Source organism: Polypterus senegalus, chromosome 18 (assembly GCF_016835505.1).
Source record: "Polypterus senegalus isolate Bchr_013 chromosome 18, ASM1683550v1, whole genome shotgun sequence".
Classification (NCBI taxonomy): Eukaryota; Metazoa; Chordata; class Cladistia; order Polypteriformes; family Polypteridae; genus Polypterus; species Polypterus senegalus.
In genome coordinates, this window is record NC_053171.1 from 69842496 (window position 1) to 69855077 (window position 12582).

A 12582-nucleotide genomic window follows, 5' to 3' on the forward strand; every position below is an offset into this window, starting at 1 on the left:
GAGCTATTATTTGATTATTTGTGGCCTTTCTGTTAGCTTGAATGAGTCTGGCCATTCTTCCCTGTCCTCTCTTATTAACAGAACTGCTGCTCACTACACATTCTTTGCTTATTGTACCATTTTCTGTCAACACAAGAGACTGCAGCATGATATGTGTGTATGTTTGAGGCTGAGGGCAAAATTAATAAATCACAGGACGGTATCTCTTTTTCAGATGTTGGAACTAACAATCATACCACTAGATAAAATTGTTTAGATCATGCCCACTATAAAGTTTGATTGAACCACAACTAAGTCTATTGATCACATTAGCTTGCTCCTATATAAATTATATATATGATGGGCTATTTGGAGGAGCAGGGCATTTAATTAATAAGCAGGAAGGCCTAAAAGAGTAGCCACCAAGTGTATTGCTTAATGATTTTTTTAGTCTAATATCCTAATAACATCCAGCATTACATCAATTTCCTGTAGCGGTTTACATCTTTCATTTCCTCAAATTTCATGCAACCTTTTAATTCTTTGTGAACTTAGCAACAATAAACATTATTTACAAGTTACCTTTCTATGTTGAATGTTTAGGGATGCCTAAAAGACGTAAATTCATTGTAGACGTGAAGTTTAAATTTTGACTCCTTCATGTAAAAACAATGCATCATATGAATGAAAAAATGTTAAAAGAAAAAATATTCAGAAATATAACATTTCATTGCAGTTTCTGATGGCACAAATACACATTAAAAGCTTTTTACATTTTATTTATTATTTACTGCAGTTACACACAAACTATTTCCAAGGATAAAATTGTTTGAATTAGTTTAATCTATTGCCATAAACCATGAGTTAATAATTTTGCAATGCATAAAGATGGATTGCTTAATTAAAGATTTTTACAATGGTTTGAATATTACAGTGACTTTGGATTATTTGAGTAAAGCTGTTCTAGTGTGTGATAGACAGCTGCACAGTCGGGATGCCTGGAACATGGAAGGACCGCAAGAGCGCCAATACCTCCACTGGGACGCGAGAGGGCTGCCGCCCTGGAGCGCAAGGGAGCCACAAGATCAGAGCTGGGATGCTGCACCCTGTTGGGGCACGTGGCCAATGCCAGGGGATGCCCAAACGATCCAGGGAACATGGACGGCAGAACTTCCGCCACAACAGAAAGTGCTGCCAAACCAGAAGACAGATACACCTGGTGTGCTTCCGGGTGCTCATGCAGCACTTCCACCACACCCGGAAGTGCTGCAGGAAGCTCGTCAGGAAGCACCTGGCGCACATCCAGGTACTGGATAAAAGGGACCGCCTCACTCCATTCTGGGAGCCGGAGTTGGGAGGAAGAGGACACAGCTCGGGAGAGAAGAGCAGAGGCGGTGAAAGGAAGGACTATTGAGAGGTGTTTGGTGCAGGGGTCACTGTGGTGTGTGCGGAACTGTAAATATTGTAAATACGGTGATTAAAAGTGTGTGTTTGGGGCTTCCTGTGTCTGTCTGTGTTCGTGTCCGGGCTGGTTTCCATAAGTGAAAAACAAACCATGCAAGAAAGATGACAATTGTGACAATGGAAATATTCACTACAGATATGTGAAGAATTGTTTACCAGCTTTTGCAGCGGTTTAATACACTTTGTCATAAATATGACACACAACATCGCTCAACACAGAGAGGGCACAATAAGACAAGAGGCTGAATAATCAAAACAATACGATCTTTTAAGATGCAGATTCTAAATAAGGAATCTTGGTAGCAAATGTGTGTTTGGCAAAAACACTTTAAATCAGTGTTTCTCAAATTCGGTCCTGGGGACCCCCTGTGGCTGCAGGTTTTTGTTCCAACCAGATTCCTAATCAGTGACAACACCTGATAGCACTGAGCTCATTTAATTAGCTGGCATTTTCTTTTCTTTTATTTCACATTCAGAAAAGCATAGTAGCATTTACATTACATTTATAAATATTTCTACTTTTACTATAGATTTAAATGCTTACATTTCTTTTGTTGATTTCATTATACTTTGCCCTTTCTCTGTGCAGTTTTTTCCCCCTTCATTGTATCTTAATAATGACAACTTAAAACGAGCAGATCAGACACCCAGGCAAACAACACGGAATAATCAAAGGTTGCAATGACTTTAGCATTAAACCCACTAATTAGTAAATACTGGATTAATTAAACAATTAGAACACCTTGAAAAGTAGGATGAAAATACTGTTAAAAAGAAGAAAACTACATTATTTCTATATAATTTCTTGGTACATTTTAATATGTGTATATTTTTTAAGCAAACTTAGTTTTCTAATTAATATATTGTTCCCTAAACACAGAACTTGGGAAATATCAGTTCACTTAATTAGCCCAGGAGTTCAATTAAAAACAGACGCTGGTTGGAACAAAAACCTGAAACTACAGGGGGTCCCCAGGACCAAATTTGAGAAACACTGCTTTAAATTAAGGCAATCCAATCAATTAAAAAAAAAAAAAAAAAGACAACGTGTTATCTTACATTCAGGAACAGGCGAAAGATGAATAACTGAGTAGATCAACTGTTCACGGGGAGTCGTACGTAAAATCCACATAAGCAGAGTTTGTTCTTGGGAAAATACAGGAAATTTTGTTCCTATGCTGTTGTTCACTTGTTATTTGTTTAACTGTTGCCAACAGAATGATTTTTCAAATCTGTATGCCCATCCTTGCACATTTGCAGTATTTTACAAAACGTGGTTTATTTTCCAACATTTATTTTATAAAGCTGAAACGTGCATTTGTTAAGTATACTAATCTACCAAACTGTGTACAGATTCTCTATTTTTACAGGGGAAGATCACAGGCCAGGTGTCATTCCAAAGATTTTCTAGTGGCCACTCCAGCATGTTATTAGGGATGTGCCCTTATGAGATATTATTGGGAATTTACATGTGTATACAAAGCTGTTCCCCATTGTGGGTATAGTCGGTGAAATGTTTCCACGTGGAGAATCGATTTAGTGAGTAGCCTGCACTTTATGTCACACCAGGCAGCACCTTGTACCTCAACTAGTGTAGGGTCACAGTGTTGCTTAGAAAAAACAGTTACATTAAATATGGCCACTAGAATGGATTCTAGTGTTGCAAAAAAGATCAATCAACAATTGATTGCACTTTGGGAAGATTTTAATGTATACAATAAAACTGGACTGTGCATGCGCTGATTAGTATTCTGTATTAGAGATTCTCATTCAGATTTTAAATTCATGTTCAAATATCCTGATTTTAATTCTAATGTAACTTTCTAGGCTCACCTTTATTATCCCATCAAAACACATTTGAATACAAGGATGAGGACTGCCCAATTATTCACGTCACCTGCTTACTCTGCTTACATTAATTTGAATGAAGAAAACTACATTTTATTGTCATTTTACCACCCCAATCCCATGTCTATTCACTTTATTGTCTTGGCTGCTAAGCAGTTAGTTTTGGATCTCTCCCTTAAAATATTGCTTGTATGTAAATTGCACAAATACAGACTTGGTATACTCACATGTGGTCTTTTCCACTCAAATGTAATTGGGTACTGTTGGCTATAAAACAGGGAAGAGTCATCTGCAGGAAATACAGGGTCTTCAAACAGGACGTTCTTTTGAAAATATTTATCCCTCAATTCATGAAAGGTTTTGTATTTCTGGGAGTCGATGACATAGTGATTTCTGTTTAGGATGGCAGTATAAGTCCCTGAAGGGTTCCCTTCCAGAATAGCACTTCCTGGAGGCAAAAGGGAACTCTCTGTGTTAGGCGTAACTGTGGCAGGCATCATTTTTGCTTTCTTTTCTGAGAGATTTCAGACACTCACACGCTGAACTCATAGGCAGGTACCTAAAACAGCATAGGTCTTCAATAGTCAGGAAGGAAGTTAACCAACAGAAGTCAAATCAAGCTTCCACCAAAAAACACTGTCTCTTCTTATAGTTGTTGGTAGATCGGGGGCATTTCCAAGCAAGTTAAGCCACTTTAGAAGGCTGATATTTTTTGCAACTGTGAATCGCTCACTCTATAGTTCAATTGCAACTCATCATACATTCATTCAGTTAGCTGAACTCTAGCAGACAGTTGCTCTAAATGCCTTTGCTTTGTTCCTTGTTCTTTCAATCTTCTCTCTTGCTTATTAGCTTTTTAGTTCAGTTCCTTTTCGTCAAAGCGTCCCCCACCCAAACCACAGATTGTGTATGAAGGATTGCCAACATAAACTAAAAATAGCCAAGTGAAAAGAACTCCTTACTAAGCATGAACTCTAGAGGAGGCATGCTGAAATTCCTAGTATGACATGACAGAGGCAAGTGGACACTCCTGGATAAAGATTACTACCAATAATAAAAGAATCCTTTATGTCATCGTGGGATTTCCTTGATAACATATAGAGTTTGACCAGATTAGGATGGAAAACATTGGATAGCTTTCAAAATATAAATCACTTCATCTAACTATGCCGGGAAGCAAAAGCATTTAGAAAATGAAACCACTAATACAAGACAATTTAACACAAATGTTCAATTCTATAAATGTTGTAACACCACTTAATCCTATTTCAAATTTTGGACCTATTCTTAGCCGCATTAGAAACAATGCAATGACCAGTCTCAGATGTGCTACACATACAATATCCATCAGTCCATTTCTAAAAAACATTTTCTCTATTATAGGTAGGCTTACAACAGATGCCATCCAAAAGAAAGGCACAGGCCTTAGGTAGGATGCCAGTCCATTACACAGAGGCAGAAAACAATACTGATTTTGCACTGTAATTATGTTATCCCAGTAAAATTCCTTAAAATTGATAAGCTCCTGATTGCAATATACAAGAGAGGGCTCAGCACCTAGAAGGGAATGTGGGCAAAATGAATGCCCTGAGCTAATGTTTTAACAGACCTTCCCTACCGCTGTCACCTCCTTCCAGTGGTCAGTGCACCCTCAACATTCCTACTATATCAACAACTCCTACCACATCAATTAGAATGGCCAGTGACGAGTCCACCTCTGACTATCAGCATCAGCTATCCATAACTGAAGACCAAGTGAGGAGACAAGTAAGGAAGCTATATGCAGGAAAATCTACAGGACCAGACAGAGTCAGTCCTCAAGTTCTAAAGTCCTGTGCACATCAGCTTTCTGGAAACCTCTGTTACCTGTTCAATCTATCCTTAAACTCCAGAAAGGGCTTTCCTGTTCCAAAACAGGCAGGCATCTCTTCACTTAATGAGTACAGACCACTGGCACTTATGTCTCGCATCATGAAGGCCTTTGAGAGGCTGATCCAGAATTATATGAGTACTCGTGTGGTAGACCACCTGGACCCACTGTGATTTGCCTATCGGACAAAGACTGGAATGGAAGATGCAATTATCTAACTGCTCCACAACGCTTATTTTCAACTGGACAAAGCTTGCAGCTCTGTGACGATTATGTTTTGTGATTTCTCCAGTGTCTTCAATACCTTCCAGTCATCCCTGTTCAGGGTAAGCTCAATTATGCAGGTGGATAACCCTGTGGTGCCCTGGACAATGAACTATCTGTCGGGCAGACCACAGTTTTTCAGATTCAAAGACTATGCTTTGGATATGGATGTGAGCAGCAGTGGAGCACCACAAGGACAGTCCTGTCTCCTTTTCTCTTCACTCTGTGCATCTCTGACTATAACTATAACACCAGGTCATATCACCCGCAGAAATTCTCATATGAGTTTGCACTGATCGAGTGTGATGGGTTGGTGGTGAGACAGAGTACAGGAGTCAGGTGGAGAACTTTCTTTCTTTGTGCACTGAGAATTGTTTGAAACTAAATATCAGCAAAACTAACAATCTGGTTATTGATTTTCATCGCACCTTCGCCACTCTTCAGGGAGTGGATGAAGAGGAGGTGCAATCCTATGTTGTGGAGGAATCATCAGAAAAAAACAAGCAGAGTCTTCAGAAAGGCAGTCAGAATTTAAGACTTTATTGCATAAAATAGAAAAAAATTGCCGAGCACATAAAGCCTGTCTCAGTTCATGAAATGAGCCTGACGGTTTGGCGTGGTTAGTTTTTACTTCTGTTCGAATCACAAAAACATCCCCATTTCATACATCATTTTCATTATCCACTTTACATGTTATCTTCGTAATAATGACCTCATGCTGTACCTGTTTTCATAACAATTAAGTCGCCTTGTAAACTTCTTTCTCCTAAAAATAATACATCTTTTCATAACAAACACTAGGACTTGAAGGTCATACTTGCCGCCTGGCCCGGAGATGACCATCATGTGATCATGTTTTACATTCCTCACATTCCCAATCTTGAGCTAATAAAAATTGGAGGTCTTTTAATTGATCAGCCCTCATCATTAAGTTGGAACCAGAATGACCGACGTATAAAAAACTGAACTATTCAATTAATACTTGCTTGTTGCACCAACATCACACTAAAATGATAGGCGGCTGTTCTGGTAAGCACAGCACGCAGTTTTACTGATAAGAGCTAAGCTGCTGCAGCTGGAAGCAGGTGAGAGGCCTTGAGTTAGCAAGCACAGTGTTAATGCCTTTAGTAATGAACCCTTCAACTTTTATATTGCTCAAAGCCAACTAATGTAACACATGTTGTTTTCCCTTGATTAGTTATACTTTTGATTCATGAGGAAGCATTGACATAGGAACTTAAATGCCATCTAGAATGTACGCATACAGGCCAGTGTTACAGCCTGAGAGCAAAGCAGCCGTGTCACCAGCCAGTGACGCTCAGCCACATACAGTCTGACTTACCAATACAAGGGCTAACCTTGATAATCTATTCTTAAAACTTCTGTATAATTTGATATAACTGACACATTACAACTTGCTTTTAATCTGATCATCTGAAATGTCCATAAGCCTTAATATATAAATTTAAATGCTAAAATGTCTATACAGTGCATCCGGAAAGTATTCACAGCGCATCACTTTTTCCACATTTTGTTATGTTACAGCCTTATTCCAAAATGGATTAAATTCATTTTTTTCCTCAGAATTCTACACACAACACCCCATAATGACAGTGTGAAAAAAGTTTACTTTAGGTTTTTGCAAATTTATTAAAAATAAAAAACTGAGAAATCACATGTACATAAGTATTCACAGCTTTGGCTCAATACTTTGTTGATGCACCTTTGGCAGCAATTACAGCCTCAAGTCTTTTTGAATATGATGCCACAAGCTTGGCACACCTATCCTTGGCCAGTTTCATCCATTCCTCTTTGCAGCACCTCTCAAGCTCCATCAGGCTGGATGGGAAGCGTCGGCTTTGTGCTTAGGGTTGTTGTCCTGCTGAAAGATGAACCGTCGCCCAAGTCTGAGGTCAAGAGCGCTCTGGAGCAGGTTTTCATCCAGGATGTCTCTGTACATTGCTGCAGTCATCTTTCCCTTTATCCTGACTAGTCTCTCAGTTCCTGCTGCTGAAAAACATCCCCACAGCATGATGCTGCCACCGCCATGCTTCACTGTCGGGATGGTATTGGCCTGGTGATGAGCGGTGCCTGGTTTCCTCCAAACGTGACACCTGGCATTCACACCAAAGAGTTTAATCTTTGTCACATCAGACCAGAGAATTTTGTTTCTCATGGTCTGTCCTTCAGGTGCCTTTTGGCAAACTCCAGGCAGGCTGCCATGTGTTTTTTACTAAGGAGTGGCTTCCATCTGGCCACTCTACCATACAGGCCTGATTGGTGGATTGCTGCAGAGATGGTTGTCCTTCTGGAAGGTTCTCCTCTCTCCACAGAGGACCTCTGGAGCCATTGGGCTCTTGGTCACCTCCCTGACTAAGGCCTTTCTCCCCCGATCGCTCAGTTTAGATGGCCGGCCAGCTCTAGGAAGAGTCCTGGTGGTTTTGAACTTCTTCCACTTACAGATGATGGAGGCCACTGTGCTCATTGGGACCTTCAAAGCAGCAGAATTTTTTCTGTAACCTTCCCCAGATTTGTGCCTCGAGACAATCCTGTCTCAGAGGTCTACAGACAATTCCTTTGACTTCATGCTTGGTTTGTGCTCTGACATGAACTGTCAACTGTGGGACCTTATATAGACAGGTGTGTGCCTTTCCAAATCATCTCCAATCAACTGAATTTACCACAGGTGGACTCCAATTAAGCTGCAGAAATATCTCAAGGATGATCAGGGGAAACAGGATGCACCTGAGCTCAATTTTGAGCTTCATGGCAAAGGCTGTGAATACTTATGTACATGTGCTTACTCAGTGTTTTTATTTTTAATAAATTTGCAAAAATCTCAAGTAAACTTTTTTCACGTTGACATTATGAGGTGTTGTGTGTAGAATTCTGAGGAAAAAAAATGAATTTAATCCATTTTGGAATAAGGCTGTAACATAACCAAATGTGGAAAAAGTGATGCGCTGTGAATACTTTCCAGATGCACTGTATGTTTAAAGTGTTTACATGCTAGCGTGTCAGTTTACTTAGTTTCCTTTAAGTTTGGGGCATTGAAGGTTTTTTCCAAAATTATTGTTTAGACTCTGGTGAGTCAAAAGGCCCAACAGGGTTGCCATGTCCCAAAACAAAAATGTGTTTCTTCAGTTCCGTCAAAACCACAGTGTCCTTGGTTCTTAAAAAGTAAGACAAATGAAAAGCAAGGAAACGGGCCATATTAAAAACAAAAGCAACAGACCATAATTAATGGTGCCTCACTAAGCCAATTAAAAAGAAGTCAAGCAACTCCTTTTAATAATCAATAGTTCTAAAACCAATAACAAGGCATATAAACTTAAATGCTGGCTGAATTAAATATAAATGTCCATGCCCAGCACTGTTAAGTCATGGCACGCAGCTGCCCAGTGGTCTGACAGAGGCCAAGCTACTGCTTGCGTCACAACACGTGTTCAGGAAAAAATCTCTAACTTTCGACAATCAACTCTTAAGTCCCTATAGTGCTCAAACTAACTAATATCATAATATTTGGTATTTTAATCCTATTGCCTGAAGTATTAAAGAGCCCAAATACTTCTAAATGCCATCTGAGTGCTTATATGTTTTATGCGCTAACCTGAGAACTTGCCCCTCACTCACACAGGCAAAGGTCCTACACGCAGTTTGCTTGGTCTTCTATCAGCACTTGCATCCTTAAAACAAAATCTGCCTGCTTGCTTCCTCAAAGAACATGATGATCTTGGTGTACAGTTTGATTCACAGAAACTCAAAACAAAGCAGCTGAGAAGGACAATAAAATAAAGGGTGTCTTTTCAAAGTTGCTCCAGGTGTAGGCATTTCATAGCTAAAAGCACTAAAACTAATAATAAAGCACATTGATCCTTAATCAAAATTCTCAACACCTACAAGTACTTGGGTTAACAACAATGACAGGCTAGACTCGTCTCAAAAGATATATGAACTATATAAAAAGGGCAGAGTTGTCTCTTTTTTCCTAGTAGACTGCTTTCCTTTGATGTGGGTAGTGACATCCTTCGCATTTTGACAGTTCTGTAATGGTCAGTGCAAATTTCTACGCTGTGGTGGGCTTGTCTGGCAAAATCATTTCAAGAGAGGCTAACCAAATCAACAAGCTAATTAAAAGGGCAGGCTCAGTTATGGAATGCACTTTGAACCCCCTGGAGGTAGTAGCAAAGGAGAGAATTAAAACAAAACTGAGTGTCATTATGAACAACATTGCACATCCTCTCTCTGACACACCAACACTGAGGACTTTCAGCCAACAAATTATTCAGCAGAAGTGTGTCATTAGTCAGCCTACACACAAAGCAGGTCATACGTTAGACTTAGTAATTACCAAAGGACTAAAAGTTGATGTAAAGCAGATCATTGATATTGGTCTATCAGACCATTTTCTTTTACTATCTAATATAGAAATAATGATAGAAAATATTCGCGAGAAGCATATTGTTAAAAAATGCTTTTTTGATTCATCAGCAGCCTCAAAATTTACAAACATTCTAAACAACCAGTCTATTTGTAGTGCTAAATACAATAGCAAGGATAATGTAAATAGTAAGGTGGAAAAATGTAATACTAAGGTGAGAGCTGCTGCTGACATAATCACACCTGAAAAGATAGTTAAAAAATCTTCTAGTATTGTTATTCCATGGAAGACCCAAAAGTGTCTGATTTAAAGAGAACATGGCGGAGAGCTGAGCGTAAATGGAGAATAACTAAACTAACTATCCACTATAAGATATTGAAGGTTAAAATAACAGAATACAATAACACGGTCTGTCTTGAGAGGCGCTGCTATTTCTCTAAGATTATAAATAACAATGCTAGCAATCCCAGAGTCTAATTCTCCATGATTGATCGTCTGCTAAACCCAGGTAATGCAAAGGAATGTCTCCAAAATACTCCCAGTGAAACAGTAAGGCTATTGCTGTATTTTTCAATCAAAAAATTAATGATTTTAGAAATAATATAGTACATCCCTCCAAAAACTGATCCTCTTAAATCCAGTACTCCATTTTAAACAAATTAAATTCTTTCACCAGGATAGATTTACCTGATTTATATAAAACAATTTCTCAACTGAGACCCTCCACCTGCGTCCTCGAGCCAATGCCAACAAGTTTTTTCAAAGAAGTATCCTGGGTGCTAATTGGTAGTATTCTTGACAGTAAATTTGTCATTAGATACGGGGGTCTTCCCAGACTGTCTTAAGATTGCTGTAGTTAAACCCCTGCTCAAGAAAAATAATCTTGACTCCTCTGCTTTTGAAAATTTTAGACCCATTTCTAACTTGCCTTTCTTAAGTGAAATTCTAGAGAAGGCAGTCATTATGCAGCTAAATGACCACCTCAATAAACATGCTATTCTTGATAAGTTTCAGTCGGGTTTTAGAACAAATCACAGCACAGAAACTGCAGTCGTTAAAGTAGTAAATGACTTGCGGGTAAATGCAGACAGAGGCCATTTATCTGTTCTCATCCTCCTAGATCTGAGTGCTGCATTTGATACCATTGATCACAATATTCTTAGAAATCATCTTAGCCAATGAGTAGGCGTCTCTGGCAGTGTCTCAAATTGGTTTGAGTTCTACCTGGCAGGTAGAAAATTCTTTGTTAGTTGTAGTAATTACACTTCAAAAACAGATGATATTCCACAATGCTCTATCCTGGGTCCGCTGCTGTTTTCGATCTACATGCATCCGTTAGGTCAGATTATCTCGGGGCACAACGTGAGATACCACAGTTATGCTGATGACACGCACCTGTATTTATCAATAGCGCCTGATGACCCCAACTATATTGGTTCACTGACACAATGTCTTACTTGTGTTTCTATATGGATGAGTAGTAATTTTCTCAAACTAAATAAAGAGAAAACTGAAATTTTAGTGATTGGCAATAATGGATATAATGAGGTTATTAGAAATAAACTTGATGCATTAGGATTAAAAGTCAAGACGGAGGTAAAGAATTTAGGGGTAACTGTTGACTGTGACCTGAATTTTAAATTGCATATTAATCAGATCACTAGAACAGCATTTTTGCACTTAAGAAATATAAGAAAAGTTAGACCTCTTTTAACATTGCAAAATGCTGAAAAATTAGTTCACACTTTTGTTTTCAGTCGACTAGATTACTGTAATGCACTCCTCTCAGGACCACCCAAAAAAGACATCAATCGATTGCAACGAGTGCAGAATGCAGCTGCTAGAATCCTAACTAGGAAAAGAAAATCCGAACACATTTCTCCAGTTTTGATGTCACTACACTGGTTACCTGTGTCATTCAGAATTGACTTTAAAATACTGCTTATGGTTTACAAAGCCGTAAATAATCTCACTCCGTCTTATATTTCAGAATGTCTGACACCTTCCATTTCAAATCGTAACCTTAGATCCTCAAATGAGTGACTGTTTAGAATTCCAAGAGCTAAACTTAAAAAAAGTGGTGAGGCGGCCTTCTGCAGTTATGCACCTAAAATCTGGAACAGCCTGCCAATAGGAATTCACCAGGCTAATAAAGTGGAGCACTTTAAATAACTGCTGAAAACACATTACTTTAACATGGCCTTCTCATAACTTCATTTTAGTTTAATCCTGATGCTCTGTATATTCAATTAATTATCATTATCATTCTTGGTGGCTCCAAAATTCGTACTAACCCCTACTCTCTCTTCTGTTTTTTTTCCGGTTTTCTGTGGTGGTGACCTGCGCCACCACCACCTTATCAAAGCACCGTGATGTCCCTACATTGATGGATTAAAGGCCAGAAGTCCACACGACCGTCATCATCAAGTTCTTCAACATGAACCCTGAATACAATGAGGACTGAAGTCATTTATGTTAGTTAGAATATCTAGAGGGGGCTGGGTGGTCTCGTGGCCTCGGAACCCCTGTAGATTTAATTTTTTTCTTCAGCCATCAGGAGTTTTTTTTTTTTTTCTGTCCTCTCTGGCCATCGGACCTTACTTTTATTCTATGTTAATTAGTGTTCCCTTATTTTAATTCTTATTTATTTTGTCTTTTTTTCTCTTTCTTCATTATGTAAAGCACTTAGAGCTACATTATTTGTATGAAAATGTGCTATATAAATAAATGTTGTTGTTTCAAGAAATGATACTGCGCTTTTTTATACCAACAGCAA

General features: G+C 38.8%; 1 protein-coding gene across 3 annotated transcripts in view; it reads right to left on the reverse strand.

The window, feature by feature from the left end:
• Positions 1-4195, reverse strand: part of capn3a (calpain 3a, (p94)) — a 102160-nt gene extending 97965 nt beyond the window's left edge. For 2 of the 3 annotated variants that reach the window (XM_039741208.1, XM_039741207.1), the window contains exon 1: positions 3519-4194. In XM_039741208.1, the coding sequence (XP_039597142.1) occupies positions 3519-3791 (273 nt within the window). In that variant the 5' untranslated portion in view covers positions 3792-4194. Of the gene's footprint in view, positions 1-3518 lie in introns of all 3 variants that reach the window. The other variant, XM_039741209.1, reaches the window with a different exon arrangement.
• Between the last annotated feature and the right edge of the window lie 8387 nt (positions 4196-12582).